This window comes from Sardina pilchardus, chromosome 17 (assembly GCF_963854185.1).
Source record: "Sardina pilchardus chromosome 17, fSarPil1.1, whole genome shotgun sequence".
NCBI classification, from domain to species: Eukaryota; Metazoa; Chordata; class Actinopteri; order Clupeiformes; family Clupeidae; genus Sardina; species Sardina pilchardus.
Window position 1 is genome coordinate 15,027,891 of NC_085010.1, and position 19,110 is coordinate 15,047,000.

At 50.7% G+C, this 19,110-nt stretch overlaps 1 protein-coding gene across 1 annotated transcript in view; it reads right to left on the bottom strand.

Moving 5' to 3' along the window:
- sema3c (sema domain, immunoglobulin domain (Ig), short basic domain, secreted, (semaphorin) 3C) overlaps positions 1-19,110 on the bottom strand; it is a 48,777-nt gene that overhangs the window by 13,601 nt on the left and 16,066 nt on the right. The window contains exons 3-10 of the mRNA XM_062517810.1: positions 14,226-14,386; positions 12,578-12,640; positions 8,682-8,801; positions 5,409-5,499; positions 3,469-3,588; positions 2,508-2,650; positions 2,161-2,275; positions 1,165-1,234 (exon numbers count right to left, since the gene is read on the bottom strand). Coding sequence (XP_062373794.1) covers positions 1,165-1,234; positions 2,161-2,275; positions 2,508-2,650; positions 3,469-3,588; positions 5,409-5,499; positions 8,682-8,801; positions 12,578-12,640; positions 14,226-14,386 — 883 coding nt within the window. The remainder of the gene's footprint in view (positions 1-1,164; positions 1,235-2,160; positions 2,276-2,507; positions 2,651-3,468; positions 3,589-5,408; positions 5,500-8,681; positions 8,802-12,577; positions 12,641-14,225; positions 14,387-19,110) is intronic.

The window sequence follows — 19,110 nt, forward strand, 5'->3', positions numbered from 1 at the left end:
ATGGAAGAGAAGTCGGTCTCCATCCCTCTCCACGGTTAAGCTTGATGAACACACAGCCTGGAGCATTTAAAGGGACATCCAAGTCATACAGCATAACCCCACCAGAACTACTACTCTCGCTCTCATGAGAAATGGAACACCTCTCGTCTTTTCCTTGAGGGTTATGTTGCGGTGTTTGGCAGGACTCTTTGCATGTTATGCGACGCTGACTCACAGAGAACCATTGTTTCCACTGAGCAAACTGAATTTAAAGAAAAAAAACCGAATATGGCTAAAGAAGGAGGAAGCCCAATGTGCGAGTAGGAATAACAAAGTTCGGAGACTCAACGCGGAGTTCACTCGCTATCCCTCCGAAACGCTCTTTTGCTTGTTTGGTTTGGCGCGCATCTGAGAGAAGAACCACGACGGTTCCCCCCATCTCGAGAGTGCGCACCAGCGGTGGAAACCAGACCCGAGCTAAACGCAGCCGCAAGAACTGAACCGGCCATTTTTTTTCTCTTTCTCGTCGTTCTTTTTTTTTTTGTTATTCGTTCGAGCGAGCGCTCCAGCGGTGCCAACCACATCGTTTCCGCCACCACGGCGGCTTTAGTGCGGGCGCTCTGCGGAGAACACACAGGAACTATGGCTGTGCCGAGGAGGGGGGCATCGTAATTGTAGCTTTGTGCGAGGGGATTCGAGCGAGCGCCGGCGTTGGAGACTGAAGTGTATCACGGTGGAATTCGTCCCTGACAAAACATGGCTCGCGTGCGTATAGGATCACGGCACATTAACTTGTGGGACTCTGTTAATGTCCTGGAGGCTCCTTCGAGAGAGACGCTGTTTACGGGCTTTGTCTCCGTCGAGCCGGAGGGAGATGTATGGGCGTCTAGAAAGTCGAAGGCAGCGGGAGATATCAGAGTTCGCTGCGGCGAAACAAGATACTTCACATTCCCCTGGAGGTACGTTCCGAGAAGCCCCCGATATGTTGTCCACACCTTTCCAACAGTGACTCCCCCACTTTCTCTCTCTTTCTCCGCCCTCTCCCTCACTCTCTCTCTCTCTCTCCCCCTCTCTCTATCTCTCTTTCTCTCTTACTCACTCACTACTCACTCAGATATTCACCCACACCCAGAGGCCCTAGGGAGTGACGCTCTCATCCGGACGAGAGCTGTGTGAGGGCCTTACCTTGTGGACGTGAAGACGCCAAACACCAGGAGGCCTTTGGGGTTCTCGGCCTCCAGCAAAAACACGCTCTCTGGAAACGAGAACAAGCATGACGATACTTAAGTGGTGTCCGTCAGTCGGCTTAACCCAAGCCCTACGCCCAACACACACTTACTCACACACAGACGCACACACACACACAGACACACACGCACACACACACACACACACATACTCACACACACTCACACACACACACACACACACACACACACACACACACACACACACACACTCACACACTCACACACTCACACACTCACACACTCACACACACACACACAGTATGAGGCTGAACATGAGGTCTACTGGATGTAGGCTAGATAAAGAGGATGGAATTCAAATGGAAACCCCTCCACCCAAATTCCAGCCTCAACAGCCGACACGTGCCAGCACTCAGGCAAGGAAAACCCATTAGCTGGAAACAACTAGAGGAATAAAAAATTGGCCCGTAAACACCGGTAATGTAGAAGCTTGAGGAGGCAGTGGATTTATTCGACATGTTATTTGGCCTGAAGGTTATGAGATGCGGCCCAAATCCAGACAGGTACCAAATTACCCAGATAAGTTATCTTGGTGTTCCTGCTATGAGATGAGACACAGAGAACTCATGTCAAAGGAAATCTATCCGCACACTGTCTCACATGCTCTCGGTTTAATGGCAAAGTACGACGTCTCCACCACTCAGGTCTTCGTCAGGTATGAACCTGAACAGATGCTGGATCAGGGCAGGACCTGACAAAGACCTGCGTGGTCGAAACGTTGTACTTTGCCATTAAACCGAGAGCATGTAAGACAGTGCGTGGATAGATTTCCTTTGACTGCGTTTGTGCCCATATCCACAACCTGTTGAAATGATATACTGTAGATGTGCGTTACATTCCTATAACCCAGAGAACTCATGCAACCACAAGGTTTGGAGTTTGTGCAATATGGAGCTGGTTATGTCCCACTCACCGAGCTCGTCAAAGTGGGTCTCCGTGCCGTCCTCCTCCAGCACCGAGCACACCATCCGGGCCTTCAGAAAGGTGGTCCATTTATTTACCAGACTTCGCTGACCGCCAGTGTCATTCTGTAGAAGATAGACAAAACAATGGCGGGGGAGAGAGAGAGAGGAAAGAATGAGTGACAAACATGAAAGTAGACAAAAATGAGGAAAGAAACGAGACACAAATTAGTGGTGAGGATTCTCCCACTCGTCGTCTCCACTAACAAAAACAAAGCTAAAAAAGGCCAAATCGGCACATAAAACATAAAACGCGTGCGTGTCTCACCGGCCACCCTCACACTGGGGCACCACTCACCGGACACACTCGCGCCACCATGGTGTGGATGTTCTTGGTGTTGCCGCTGTTGTCCGTCAGCCGCTCGCGGAAGAAGAAGTAGAGCTTGGCGTCGTTCGGGTCCGACCCGTCCGGGATCAGATGGGCGTCGATAAAGACGGGCTCTGCGTTGCGTCGCGGGAGGAATACACACACCCAAAAACACAAACAAACATGGAACTCGGTTAAGGAAAAAATAAACAGCAGTCCAGCTGTTTTGCAGATGGCCCATTTGTTCTGGGTCACCCTCCTGACGAGTCACTGAGTGTAGAAACCAGAAGAAGAAAAAAAAAACAGAGCTGACTTGGGGGTCTAGAAGTGGAGGTCTATTCAAACAATACAAGTGAACAAGCAATAAAAAAAGGACAAGGTTTTGTTCCTTTTCCATCTTTTTCCCCTCTCCCTCCCCAACAACACGTGGTGTCGATTACTGCTCGGTGTCAGGGACGAGAGTATACAGTACGGGTGTTGTGACTTTCACAGCAGAACAAGAGGAAGAAGACGAAGACAAAGAGGAAGAAAAGAGATCATAAAAAAGACGAATGATATAATATGCGGCCATGTTTAATATCAGCTCTGTTGTTTCAGATGGACTTTTCGGGGGGGATGGCCAGATTTATTGAGCGCATTTGTTCAGGGAGCGAATGAGCTTGTCAGGCAGCTTTATTTCTCCCAGGGTTGCGTCAGGCCGATGGATCAGCCCCACTGACCCAGGTTATGCTTCACGTTTCCTCCTATGGCACTTCTTCTTACTATTGACACCATAAGTTGCGCTCTAGGGTATCGCTTCGGGAAAGGACTTCTGAAATACGACCAGTTGTGTTGTGCTGTGACAGTGTGTTGTAAATAAGTCAATAAGAGCTGCCATTGTTTGTGTGTGTGTGTGTGTGAGAGAGAGAGAGAGAGGGGGGGGGGGTGGGGCGTGTGTGTGTTATTGTCTTACCACTCAGCCATTTGGAGTTGTGCTGGTCAGTCCTCACGGCGTTCCTGGTGGTCAGACTCCGGAAGATGGCGGCGTCCGTGCCCATGAAGTCGATGTACATGCCGGAGAAGAGCTCCTGGTCTGAAAAGGACAACAAGGGAAGGACTGTTTCACTGTCTCTCTCTCTCACACACACATCTGCAGAAAGTCCCGGCCAAGCCGAACCCAACAAGCTGCAACGGCTTAATGTGCAATAAAGTGTTGCAATAGCCAAGCAACATTTTAATAATCAGCTGCAATTTCTCCAACGTCTGCCCAGAAGAAAACACAAAGTACAGTAAGTGTGTGTGTGTGTGTGTGTGTGTGTGTGTGTGTGTGTGTGTGTGTGTGTGTGTGTGTACGTGTGTGTGTGGGTCCGTGTGTACTGTATGTGCGTCATCTTGCAGATGGGTTGGAAAATGCGTGCAGGACAGAGACCATTTCCAAATGTAAGTTGCATGGTAAAATAACGTTCTGCATCCTCGTGGCCAAATCGGAGACAGGAAAGGCACTACACATTGGACTCCTTCCCTCTCGGCCCTCCCACTAATTCTTTCCCAGTGACCCCTATACTGACGCTTCCTCATTCCGCCCTCCCTCCCGCACACACGCACACACGCACGCACGCACGCACGCACGCACGCACGCACGCACGCACGCACGCACGCACTCCTCCGCTGCCTCGTCCCCTCTATCCCTCTATCCGACGCGCGTGGCGGGGGGCCAAGTGGCGTCCGACGCGAGGGGAAGCGCGTCGACAGACCGTGGACGGTCGCGGGGAGAAGACGGCTCGCCACGGGGGCCCGACACGGGAAACGATGTGGCCTCTTAGCAGCCGCAGGCAGGGGGCCCTCCTGCCAGCGAGACCTCAGCCTGGCAGGCCCATCAGCTCTCGTCTCCCCCACTCTCTCCCGCCATCGCCATTCTCAGCGCGGCCCTCCACAGCATACTGGACTGGGCTGGACTGGACTGGGCTGGACTGGACGCTCTGTCCTGGGACAACACAGATACCCTCACTGGGTCTTTGACTGACAGGCCCGAGAGGTCCATATGGAACGCTTTCATCACGGTGACATAAGGAGTTGCTAAAGGCCTGAGATGAGGGTTTGCTACGCTTAATATGAAGCTGATTGTTGCAGGCCCCCAGGAGGCATCCTGCATAGAAGCTTCCAGATTATTTTAATAGACACAATATGACTCTTGCAGGTCTCAGATTGCACCTTTCTTTAAACCAACAAAAAAAAAAATATTTCTCAAAGCAGTATATTCAAATGTTCAACTGATCACTGACCTTTACAGTAAGTGAACTCCTCAACCCTTGTGCTCTGTATGGCAACATGCAAAAATGATGAGAGGGCATTTATTTAATGAACTGGTCAACCTTGCTGCCCAGCCTTGGCAGCGCACTCCACTTACACGCACTGGACACGGGGGGCAGCCTGACAGGAGAGGAGGGCAAACGAGCGGGCAAACGAGCGGGGCAAACGAGCGGGCATGCAGGAGGGCAGGAGAGTTCAGGGGGAGGATCCGGTGGGCGTGAGGCGAGACGGGTAGGCGGGCGGGCGGGCGGGCGGGCGGGCACACGAGGCTCAGGTGTCGGAAAGCCGAGCCGTTGCGTGACACGCCGAAACGGCCTCGGCAGCGCTGGCCGCGTGTCAACAGCAACCCGACACCCTGCGACCAATCACAGATCAAAGGCCCGGCGCTGACGGAGCAGGATGTTGCCGGGCGACCCGTGAGGTCACATTAATGGGTCTCTGTGTATATACTGCATGTGTGTGTTTATGTATGTGTGAATGTGAATGAGTGTGAGTGTGTGTGTGTGTGTGTGTGTGTAGAGAGAGAGAGAGAGAGGGGCTGGGGGTTATAAGTGTCACTGTAAGGTTTGGGGGTGAAGGGGGGAGGGGGGTTGGAGAACTTACTCAGCATGACAGAGACTGTGTTGACCTGCGGGTTGAAGGAACATCTTCCCTTCCCTGATTCTGCCCGAGAGGCAATCTGGAAGACTTTCTCCTGCAGAAAGATAGAGAGAGACACAGAGAAAGAGAGAGAAAGAAAGAGAGGGAGAGAGAGAGACAGAGTCAGACACAGAGGGGCAGACAGACACGGTTTGTTTTCCTCCTCCAGGTTTTTATAGCAAATGTGCATCACTAAAAGGAAATCCCCAGCACGGCCGTCTATTGGTCGTAAAAATATCAGACTTAGAGGCGTTCTGTCTGCGATTCAGGTAGCTCTCCTCTTGAATTCTTTTATACGGCTGTAATGTTCCACAGTCGAGGGATTCTAAGATCTCCCCTTCACCTTTCCAGCCTCCTCTACGGTGCGTTACCGGAAAAATTCCATGTGGGAAGGGATCAGGAATTTCCTTCCTGTGTGCTGCAGAACTGGACTTTTGGCTGTCTTTTGACCGTGAGATACGGATCCACCTATGGTCTTTACCATGGACATTTTCCGTGGACGTTTTCCGTGGACGTTTTCCGTTTTTCCGTCGGACGCCACCATCCAGTTGTAACCTCTCCTGTCTACACATACGCTCGGTTCCCACCCGACCGACATCCGCATTTGTCGGTTCCAGCCACCGCCGCAGAAAACCGAAACCGCCGGACCCAGCGTGCCGCCTGGTCCGGTCCCAGCTGTGGCTGCTTTCGGCTGGGCCGAGGCGTCGCAGTCAGGGAGTCTCTCCAGGAAAAATGAGGGGGTTGTGTGTGGAGGACGTCGTCCGCACGCACACGCTCCTGTTTCTCTTCAGCTGTGTGTGTGTGTGTGTGTGTGTGTGCGTGTATGTGTGTTGAATACCAACCACACCATTCGTCATCACAAGGTACACACCAACATAAACTCACTCATAACACACATACAGGCACACACACACACACATACACACATAAATAAATACATTTTTGCGTGCGAGTCAGAGCGGCTGTCCGTAGATGAGCTGTCACGTTAGCTTCCCCGCGGCACCTCAGCACGCGCAGCCGGGGTGAAAGGTCATGCCTGACGCAGAGCCCTGACCAAAAGCAGCCCCGCGGCGGTTACGGCTACGCTCCGGAGCTGGGACGCATCCAAGGCAAGTGACAAGGCAAGGGAAAAACAGAGCAATCCCTCCTTTCAAACAAAAACCAGGATGACAAAGAGCACAGGGTGTGTGTGTGTGTGTGTGTGTGTGTGTGTATGACTGCCTTGATATATGTGTGTGTGTGTGTATGTGTGAGTGACTGCCTTGATATGTGTATGTGCATGTGTGAATGACTGTGTGTGTATGCATGTGTGTGTGTGTGTGTGTGAATGACTGCCTTGATATATGTGTGTGTGTGTATGTGTGAGTGACTGCCTTGATATGTGTATGTGCATGTGTGAATGACTGTGTGCGTATGCTTGTGTGTGTGTGTGTGTGTGTGTGTGTGAATGACTGCCTTGATATATGTGTGTGTGTGTATGTGTGAGTGACTGCCTTGATATGTGTATGCATGTGTGAATGACTGCGTGTGTATGTGTGTGTGTGTGTGTGTGTGTGTGTGTGTGTGTGTATGTGTGTCTGCCTGTGTGTGTGTGCGTGTGTGTGTGTGCTCGTGCGTGAGTGTGTGTATGTGTGTGTGTGTGTGTGTGTGTGTGTGTGTGTGTATGTGTGTCTGCCTGTGTGTGTGTGCGTGTGTGTGTGTGCTCGTGCGTGAGTGTGTGCATGTGTGTGTGTGTGTGTGCGTGCCTGCCTGTGTGTGTATGTGTATGTGTATGTGTGTGTGTGTGTGTGTGTGTGTTTGCCTGTGTGCGTGCGTACATGTGTCTGTGTGTGTGTATGTGTCTGCCTGTGTGTGTGTGTGTGTGTGTGTGTGTGTGTGTGTGTGTGTGTGTGTGTGTGTGTGTGTTGGCAGTGTGTACTGGGGCGGCCGGCGTGGCGCAGCCTTTATTAGTGTCTGGCAGCAGAGAGGCAGCTGGAGCGCGCCGCAGCTCCATGAGCACTTTTCTCCTGGAGGCAGAGAGCACACACACACACACACACACACACACACACACACACACACACACACTGTACACTCACACACACACACACACACACACACACACACACACACACACACACACACACACACACACACACACACACACACACACACACACACACACACACTGTACACTCACACACACACACACACACACACACACACACACACACACACACACACACACACACACACACACACACTGTACACTCACACACACACACACACACACACACACATGAGCACTTTTCTCCTGGAGGCAGGGAGCCTCTCCCCACCATTCCCCACCACTCGCCTCTCTGCTCGTCCAGCAGAGTCTGTGGTTGGACACTGGCGCGCGCACACACACACACACGCACGCACATATACACACACACAGAGAGAGACCGAGAGAGGGGGGGAGTGAGTGAGAGAGAGGGAGAGAGAGAGAGGGAGGCAGACAGACAGACTATACAGACACTTCTTCCACATCCTCTCTTCAGACAAGCAGAGAGATGCTTTGCACTCTAGAGCACACAGACACACACAGACATTCACAGGGCTGACTAAAAGGGGCAAAGATATAATGTGAAGCAGGCACGTGAACACACACACACACACACACACACACACACACACACGCACACACACACACACACAAATAAACAGCTTAAGAGACAGCTTTAGAGTCTTCATGGCCTTCCTCATCAGCCAGATTTCAGGCTTGCCTGAGGCCCAGGAGACGGAGCCGGTCAAAGGCCCCGCTGGACACGTGAGACACAACAGACCAGACAACAAGAACTCCCCCATACACACACACACGCACACACACACACACACACACACACACACACACACTCCCCCGCCACCTTCCCTCTGCCTCTGTTTGACATCACCAGCATTCCGCTCCAGCTCCACGTCACCCCAGCGCATCATAAATCTTCTGCTGCGGTAGCGTGAGCTGCAGAGGGTGTGCATGTGTGTGTGTGTGTGTGCGTGTGTGTGTGCGTGCGTGTGTGTGTGTGTGTGTGTGAGCTGCAGAAGGTGTTCTGAAGGTCCTATGAACCCCCCCCCCCCCCCCCCACTTCCCCACCCCCCACCCTACATCCATCCTCATTGGAGGAGAGACAGACGGACAGACGTATGTATGAACGTACAGTATGCATGGACATATGGATGGACAGATGCATGGAGGGATGGACGACGGACAAGACTGACCTCTGGCCGGCGACCTCTGTTGATGTAGGCGCACACGGGGCTGTACGCTCCGCTCCCGCAGATAAACAGATGGGTCCTGTTGAAAGGCTGGATGACCCTGAGGAAGTTTCCACAGCCATGCTGAGAGAGAGAGGGGGAGAAAGAGAGAGAAGATGGAGAGAGAGAAGGAGAGAGAGAAGGAGAGAGCAGCTGTCACCTTTGTGCTCTTCATTCATAAATACCCTCAGTAAAACATCTGAATTAAGTGCACACACTGGCTCATTCCTAGCTTGGTCTTATCTGTGACTCCCACTGTGAATTATGGCCCCGCAATGACACACAGAAAAACTCGAACACAGGCCCAGCTTTAAATGATATCGCTACATATGCTAATGTCACGCTACCATGAGCAATGGCTTTATAATGGTACGTTACTGTCAAGAAATGACATATAGTCGCAGACCACCGTAGCTTTATATTACACACATATAAATCCCAGCGCCATACGAGCATGAAACATGAGCATACAGGGTAATTAACTTGGCTTGGCTGTGATTTCGTAGCTTTTTGGGGCCTGAAACACAATGGAAAGTATAAGGGGACACTTCAGAAAGTGTTCGTGAGGAGACTGAGGGAGAGGAATGAGGAAGTTTTGAGTTTGTGCAGAGCAGAGGAGAGCAGTGCGGAGCAGAGCGGAGCGGCGGTGTGGTTTCTCTGCAGCAGTGGCTGAGGAGGGGAGGAAGACTTCGGTTTGGTTAGCGAGTTAGAAGGATCCTGACTGAAGAGGGGACCAGAGAGTTAGGGAGGGAGAGAGAGAGAGATGGAGGGAGAGAGAGAGAGAGAGAGAGAGAAAGGAGGGAGGGAGGGAGGGAGAAGGAGGGAGAGAGAAAGGGAGAGAGACTTAGGGAGAGAGAGAAAGGGAGAGAGAGTTAGGGAAAAAGAGAGAGAATAAGGGAGAGAGAGTTAGGGAGAGAGAGAGAAAGGGAGAGAGAGGAGGAGAGGAGTGAACGCTTGGGGAGTCGTTTGGAACTTGGCTAGTCGAGTAGAAACAGCAGCTGCAGAGGCTCACGCTCCTTGTGCGTACACGTACACGCGCACACACACACACACACACACACACACACATACACACACACACACACACATACACACACACACACAGCGAGAACAACGCTGAAAAACAACAGCACTTCCAACGGCACACGCCCTTACTCTGTCTTGTCTGTTTTCTCTCTCTCTCCCTCTCTCTTTCTCCTTCCCTCCCTCCCTCTCTCTCTCCCTCCATCCCCTTCTCTCACTCTACTCTTCCTTTCCAGTTTGCATCAACAACAGAGGCTCCTCTGGTGTGGTGCATGGCATCGGGCAGAGCGCTCGTATTGCTAATGAAGCTTATATAAGCCCTCACGGCGGGCTTTCATGAGCGTCCAGCTCAACTCACCCTGGAGGAGCCTGGACGACGCGTCTGAAGGGGCCTGGAGTTCATCTAAAGATCACAGCCTCCGCTTTTGAACACGAGACTCCTCTAAACACGGATCGCATTCACTAAAGACCATCACTTTATCAAGGAAATGACCCACAGACGGAGAGAATGGAGAGAGAGAGAGAGTGTGTGAGAGAGAGAGAGAAAGAGAGAGGATTACAGAAATACAGAGAGAGAAAGAGAGACAGAGAGAGGGAGAGAGAGAGAGAGCGAGCAATGAAAGGGAGAGAAAGAAAATGAGGGAATCAGAGAAAGAAAATGAGGGAATCAGAGAGAAGTCCTCCAACGCTCTCTCTCTCTGTCGCTCTCCAAATGCCAACCGGTATGAACCATGTGTGGTCCCTTCTCATGGGACCCGGAGGCCACAGACTCCATCGTAAATGCACAGCCGAGTGTATACATGTGAGGAGGGTAAGAGTAACAAACTGACAGCGCGTGTGTCTCTAGGGCCACGAGAGAGAGAGAGAGAGAGAGAACGACACTGAGGTAAAAAAGGAAAAGTGAGGGAAAGAGGAAGAGAGAGGGAACGAAAGAGAGAGAGAGAACGAGAGAAAGAACGACAGTGAGGTAAAAAAAGGAAGAGTGAGGGAAAGAGGGAGAGAGAGGGAATGAGAGAGAGAGAGAGAGAGATAGAGAAAGAGAGTAAAGAGACTCCAGGAGAGAGTGCATTATGAAACAGACCTGTCCAAACACTGTGAGGAGACTGGTGCAGCCGGGGAGAAGGAGGGAAGACAGGAGAGAAAGGAGGAGGAAGGGAGGAGGAGAGGAGGAGAGGGAGAGAGGGAAAGAGGGAGAGGGCCAGGGATTTGATCATCAGGGTGGCTCGACTCTGGAGACGGCTCACACAAATATTTGCAGGAGCCTGTCCACGGAAACCAGGCACTAGCCCACGGCGACACAAATCAAAAAGGAATCTGGGAATGGCTCTCTCTCTCTCTCTGTCACTTTTCCTCTCTGTTTCATTCATTCATTCTCTCTCTCTCTCTCTCTCTCTTCGTCTCTCATAGTCATTCTTTCCATCATGATGTGCTCTCATTCATTCTCTGAATAAAAAACCCACTAAACACTTTAAAGTTTTCTTCAACTTCTGAGAACTTACTGGAATGTTTGCCATGATGAGTTGTTTGCTTGTGCTGTTCACTGTGCCACTTCAAGGCCGCCTCAAGAAAGCGGAAAATCTACCAAATGATTAAAAGTGAGTCTATGCTAGCATATGTCCTCTCTCTCTCTCTCTTTCTTTCTCTCTCTCTCTCTCTCTCTTCTCTTCTTTCATCAACTCATTAGTGTGAAGACAACAGCGTTCCCATAACCAAACCTCCCCAGCCTGTCTCCCACTTCAGTGCGCACACTTCAGGCCCGGCTGCGGCTAGCGCTTCATTAGCCGCCGCTCACATGACAACTTTATTCATTTATTTGTCATTCCATCACGGCAGCCAGTCAGATAGAACACCGATATCGCTCATCAGCCACCCAGACGAGCCTCGAGAACAGCCAGTCCATTAAGGGAGAGAGGCAGAGGGGGGTTGATGGGAAAGTGTGTGTGTGTGTGTGTGAGAGAGAGTGTGTTTGTGAGAAAGTGTGTATGTGTGTGTGTGTGTGTGTGCGTGTGTGTGTGTAAGAGAGAGAGTGTGTTTGTGAGAAAGTGTGTATGTGTGTGTGTGTGTGTGTGTGTGTGTGTGTGTGTGTGTGTGTGTATGGGGGGATAAGTGAGAGAGGTAGAGGGGGGTGATGGGGGAGTGTGTGTGTGTGTGTGTGTGTATGGGGCGATAACTGAGGGGCCCGTGGGGCCTGGGGAGTCTGGTCTCCCGCTGGGCTGCTGGCTTTGATGGCGGCTGCTTGTGTTCTCTCCAGCAGGCCGGGAACACAGGTAGCCTCCCACACACCAGCGCTGGTGTTGCCGGCGAGTGTAAATGAACAGCATGGGGGGAGGCTAAGATCCTCCGCGGGTACACATCTGCGCTCCCACATGAGGTCCAGCGCTAACAGAGCTCACACACACACACACACACACACACACACACACACACAGACACACACAAAGACACACACAAAGACACACACACGAACACACACACACACACACACACACACTTGTGGACAGAGGGCCCTTCAGAGGATCAGAGGACCATGTTTGGGGGGTGCTAACTCATCCACATACAGATCAAAGTCGACCAGGACTTTTTTTTTTTTCATTAACTCACCTCAAAGCCCTTTTGCATTAACTCAACAAATGAAGCCTGTTTAATACCAAACTGAATGTTATAAACATTATTAACGTTTCACTACAAAACACCAGAGCAGCGACTAATGATTGAAATCTTCTGAATCACAGAGGGAAGAGAAATAAAAAAAAGATGGCAGAGAGCAACATGCTTTCATAAGTCGGTAACGAGCCTGCAGATGCGGTCGGAGGGTTTGGTGGTGCCAGTGGTCTTACCGTGGGGTCTTTGCCCGCCATTTGGCACTCCTCGATCTTGCCCACCGAGGCTGGCCAGAACACCTGATGGAAAAAGCACAAACGCAAATGAATCGGGGTTGTTAAAGGAAGCCATTTATTTCAGCTACTACCTGGAAGCAGACAGGAGGCGAGCGTTGAGGTATTAGTGTACAATACATCAGAGCACAGACATGCCTGTGCTGAAGCCCTTTGGCAGGCAGGCCGGCCGGCGCTCTGTTCCTGTTTCAGACAACAGCCTTGTGCTATTGGAGAGCAGCAGAAATGCAGAGTTCTTCTGAGGTCTCCCTTTCATTGCACACTCTCTCTCTTTCTCTCTCTCTCAGTTCTTACCTCTCTCTCTCCCTCTCTGTATTTCTCTCTCTCTCTTTCTCTCTCTTAGTATCTCCCTCTCTCCCTCACTCTCTCTGTATTTCTCTCTCACTCTCTCTCTCTCTGTATTTCTGTGTTTCTCTCTCTTTCTCTCTTTCTCTCTTTCGCTCTCCCTCTCTTTCTCTCTCTCACATTATGAGAGTAGTCTACAAATGCATATGTGGAAAACAACCCCCACCCATCATTGAGGAGACACGCTGATTAGAATAACAGTGCACTGAATATTAATCCACTTCACTCCTGTCCTCTATGCATAGAATGAGTGTGAATGTGTGTGTGTGTATGTGTGTGTACATGTGTGGTTATGTGTGTGAGTGTGTGTGCCCATTTGGGTATGCACACATGGTGTATGTGTGTGTGTGTGTGTGTGTGTACTGTATGTGTGTGGCTATGCGTAGCTATGTGTGTGAGTGTGTGTGTCCATTCTGGCATGCACATGTGTGTGTGTGTGTGTGTGTGTGTGTGTGTGTGTGCCACCCTGTCCTCTAAATCAGCATAGGCAATCAGAGATATCTTATCCCTCCCCCACTATCTGATGGGCTCATTATCAGTTCCGATACGCCCTTATCACCCGTATAGAGGTCCTGTCTGTGCGGTCCTTCCCACTGTGGAGAGCGCTGAGTGACAGTAATTGCCATTATTACCATGCCATTGTTGCATTACCAGCATAGCAGCACTTACACATTTATGCGTGGAAAAATACATTCGCTGCCCTGGCTCCGTGAGATAATACGGTCATATACTCAGAGGTACGATTTATGGAGAAAGCTGATGAACAATGACTAGCTTGTTCTCGCAGGCTATTAGCCGTCGCCTCTGAACATAACTTATATGGATAAAAGTGTGTGAAGCAAATAAAAACGGCCATTTGGAGTAATGACTGTGGACAAACATTAATGATGCGAACTTTTTGAGCTGCTTTATAACTTTTTACCTCAAGGTCTGGGAATGCACTGGGAATGTAATGCTACTGTCATCTATGGATCTCTGGGCCATTGATCGCGTGTGTGTGTGTGGGGGGGGGGGGGGGGGGAGTGGGGACCCACTGAGTGTGTGTGTGTTTGTGTTTGTGGAGGAGTGGGGACTCACTTTGAGTGTGTGTGTGTGGGGGGGGGGTTGGGGACTCACTTTGACCGTATGTGTGTAAGTGTGTGTGTGTGTGTGTGTGTGTGTGTGTGTGTGTGTGTGTGTGTGTGTGTGTGTGTGTATGTGTGTGTGTGTGTGTGTGTGTGTGTGTTGGGTAGGAGTGGGGACTCACTTTGAGCGTGCCTTGCGTGATGTTGTTGATGTCCATGGACAGGACATGGTCCTTGCAGCCCACGTACATGCGGTCCTGATCCTCGTCCATCTGCAGGATCCGGTAGTCCATGGGCTTCTCCGACAGAGTGTAGTACTCGAAGGACTGGGACGCCTGGAGGTCTGGGATTCACGATTCACACACACGCATACACACACACACACACACACACACACACACATACACATACACACACAAGCACATGCACACACACATACATTCACACACAGACACACACACACACACACACACACACACACACACACACACACACACACACACACACAGAGACAAAGAAAGACAGGAGAGAGGAAAACATGATGAATACTGAGTAAGGTGAGAGAGCGAGTGAGAGAGGGAGAGAGAGAGAGTGAGAGGGAGAGAGAGAGAGAGAAAGACAATGAAGCATCTCCAGTCCAACAGTCGCTGGAGTGCTCTGCTTTCTGTTAGCGTTAACTGTAACCAGGGCCTGCCCTGCGGGAGAATGCAGATCTAGCATCACACCTCCAACCCCCCCCAAACACACACACACACACACACACACACACACACACACACACACACACACAACTCCTTGCCCCCACCTCCATCCTCCAGCACGGTATATGGCTATATGGAAAAGCGAGAGAGGTGCTCGAAAGGGCAATTTACCCGTCCACATCTTTCACAAGCCCTCCGAACCTCCCCCCTGAGCTGAGCTTCAGGGTGCTCGAGGGGGTAGAAGAGGTAAACATCTCCTCTCACTGCAGAACACACTCGTATTCACTTAAAGCTTATGGAGGGCCCCCGCACAGGAGAATGGAGAGAAAGAGAATGAGAAAGAAAGAGAGAAAGAGTGAGAGAGAGAGAGAGAGACAGAGAGAGAGCGATTGCGAGGGGCGAAAGTGCTCTTCAATGCACTATCAAAGCCCTTCGCCCTGAAAGCTAACCTTATGAATATTTATAATTTTTCCAATCAGTACGGAGGGGCCGGGAGAGAGAGAGAGAGAGAGTGCGGAGTTGTGCTGATCGGCGCCGTGTCTTTCTTTCCTCTCCTCCTCTTTTCTTTCCTTTAACGCTCCCTTCATCCTTTGTTTCGTTGCCCCCGCGCGGTTCAACAAACAATTTGTGCTCGGGCCCTCCTCTTGGCTAAAGTCACTTTCTAATTCTCCCCCGAGACCCTTTCTCTCCACCACACAAAGAACCTTTCAGACCCAAAAGGAAGAGTGGTTCCCCCCTCTCCTTGGTTCCTGTACATTACGGCATATTTTGTCAGGCCCAGCCACAGCCTTTCATCACAAAGCAAGGGACCACTTTTACTATGAGTGTAGAGTGTGAGCAAACTTTTTACCCCCCCGGCCTGATTTGATTGCTCTCCAAATCCGACATCACACACACACACACACACACACACACACACACACACAGAGCGGTGCGGTGAGACAGACCACAAGAGTTACTGGATAAGAAAGACCACAAGAGTTAAAACTGAGTGACACATGAAGTGCACACACACACACACACACACACACACACACACACACACACACACACACACACACACACACACACACACACACACACACACACACACACACACACACACACACACACACACACACACACACACACATGCACGAAACACTCTGCTTCACCTGACTGTGCGGTACATGTATATTGGACTGGAAAAGTCTTGTCAGACTCATCCAGTGAATGTGCGTTTAATAAAGATGGGACCTCTGGTAGAGCAGATTGCAGCGCTGCGGCTTCAAAAGACGACGCGATAGCATCTCACTAGAGCTCAGGGAAGAATTATTAAAGCGCCACAATAGCACCAAAATAACTCATCAGGATAAACCTGGTCTGACAGAGAGAGTGGGGAGAGATATGGAGCATATAAGAGAGAGGGAAACAGGGAAGGAAAAGGACTGAGAGAAGCAGGGGAGAAAGGGAGGGGGAGAGAGAGAGAGAGGGAGGAAGAGAGAAAGAGATGTACCATTGAAGGAATAACTGAGGCTTAATTACAAACACACATTGCTTTGGCCTTGGCCAAGACGGTATGATTATGCTTCTCCACTGAAATCAGTCAAGGAGAGTAAAGACTTGGTGTGTTTTGTCAACTTTATTTCGCTTCAGGGAGAAAAGCCCCAAAGTCAGAGTTTTTTTTCCGCAGACCGGAATATCCTCCTTCTTGCTATAAACATGAGAAGTGAGTTTCAAAACATTAATTTGGACCTTAATCCATTGTTTCTCAATCCTGTATGCCTTTTTCTTACTCCCCTCTTGGCCTGCGTTTTTTCCATCTTTCCCTGATCTGCATAGCTGACTGCACTCGTCAGTGGTAGTTGATCAGTGGAACATATCTGATTTGGGTAATCTGATTTTGCTGTGAATTATAATTATGCTCACTTTCATCGGGTGTACTTGAAGCAGTGATAGAAAATGCACGCTGGGGTGTGTGTGTGTGTGTGTGTGTGTGTGTGTGTGTGGAGGGGTGCCGAGGTTGGGTGTCCATGAGCAGGATTGAGCATACAGATTGATCCAATGCACTCTTCTTCAACTTTAAAAAAGTTTCAATACTAGCCCAAGTTTCGAAATTCAAACAGATAAAGTTTGAGTTCAAACAGATAAATCACGGCATCATGTTTCCGCCAACGTGGCCTTCATCAGAAAAACAGGATTGAGCACACTCCGAAAACTGAACTGAAGTTACACCATAGCATATTTTGAACAGTGCTCAGTAACATCTCAGATCTGTTGAAGTGAATCCTGGCCAGCACAGAGGGCAAGTCTTGCATGCTAGTGAGGTCTAGTCAACAAAGGCACTTCTGTTTCTCTCTCCTATGACACTGAGCTTCCTCCCTCAAGGCCATGGTCCACAGCAGAGCATGACTATACACTTGTCGCCGAGGAGTCTCAAACATTCCGCATGTGTGTTTGTGTGTGTGTGTGTGTGTGTGTGTGGAAACGTGACAGCACAGACCTTGCACAACTCTTACGCTCGTTCAAAAAACAACAACTGTTATTCATTCTTTCGCTCTCTTTCTCGACGATCGCTCGCGCTGTTTGCACAGGGGTGGAATTGGACACGTTCTCGTTTCCGCCCCGTTGCGCAGCCCCTGCCTGCTGACCAGGAGGCCATGTTGTAGGAAGAAGTGACGGGATGTGGTCACGTGACCTCGACACCTCACTGGATAAACAGAACGCAAGGGGGCTTCCACCCCCCCCCCACCCCCCCTCTGGAGAGCACGGCGAGGTGTCCGGTATCCGCTCCGATCCAGTCCGAGACCCCCGACTCAAAACACTCGAAACACACGATCCGTGCCCAAATCAACACAGAACTCCCTCGGACGGCGCCAGAGTCAACATTCCCACAAGAGCTCTGGGCAGGTGCATGGGACTATTGCACCTGCGAGATCCAAGGCGGTAAAAAGTGCAAGCGTGTCTGTCACGAAAGGAAATATCAAGTGACCAATTAGCCAGATGTTTATCTCCCAGTTGTCATCGTCGCTGACGCAGAATAGGCCGCACTGGACCGAAGGTTAAACGGCGTTACAAAATATGTTATCGTGTCTGGAGATAAGTGGAAGAGATAGTATCGGACTAAGGGTGCGGTGTGAAGGCTTCGGATTTCTCCCATAGGATTCGACATGATGGCGTTATCGCAGTTGTGTTAAATGTAAAAGGATTACATGGTATTAAGATTGGTTTACGGCAAACAGTATAAAGTGTCTTAGCATTCTGCCACGCCAAGTCTCCAAACCCCAATGACCTCAGTGTGCGATCAGAGTGGGATCTTCCTGTTGACAGACTGACAGATACAGTGTCATATCTCACTGTGAGAAAACTGGCCAGACTCTCTGGTACCATCAAAACCGGCCACGCTACTGGGAACAACCCACAAAGTAACAACTTTTAAAAGGCCGGAGACTTAAAACTCCCTGGTCACGCTCTCCCAAATCATTCTTGGATAGCGGACGGAATGGGTTTACGGCGCTCGCTGCGCGTAAATCAAACGTCATGAAACTCAAAACTGCGACCCAGTGGATGGGGTGACTCCGATTTTTCATTCATTTAAGCGAATGTACAGTAGACACTTTAGTGGTATTTTTTAATGCCGTGATGAATGAATCTGTGAGGATGTAATGCTCTATCGCCACATGTGTGTGGTTAGTCATGGCTTTGGCCAGATTTCATAGTGACATCAGCAGTGGAGAGCCAAAAAAAAGGGGGGGCGGGGGGTCATGTCACCAACAGTTGCAAAAAGGCATCTCAGAGAGTGCAGCTGGTGGTGTGTGTGTGTGTGTGTGTGTGCGTGTGTGTTTATTTCACTAAGATGTGGTTTAACCACAGCTTGCCAACAGACGTAAACACAGAGAAGAGAGTTACCGTGGGGACAGGGGTGGCCCAGTGCTCCTCCACTCGCTGACGCCGGTCTGACCGAATGTTCCGGAATACAGCGCTGAGCTGTGCCATCGTGACGGGGACCACCTCCTCAACGTGCGACACGGAGGAGTCACCGGTCTAACTCACTTCCGTTTTTTTTTATTTCCCTCCAACACTCCCGGAGGTGAGAGAAACTCGACACTTCCTTGCTGAGCCACTCAAAAGCGTCCACCTTGAGCTTGAACCAGCTTCTCTACCAAAGTAGCGGAGGTGGTGGCGGTGGGGGCTGGGGTTGGGGTGGTGTTGGGGGTGGTGGGGGTATTGGGGGCTGGGGTTGGGGTGGGGTTGGGGTGGTGGTGGTGGTGGGGCTAGTGGGGGCTGGGGTTGGGGTGGTGGTGGTGGTGGGGGTGGTGGGGGTTGGGGTTGGGATGGTGGTGGTGGTGGTGCGGGTAGTGGGGGCTGGGGTTGGGGTGGGGTTTTC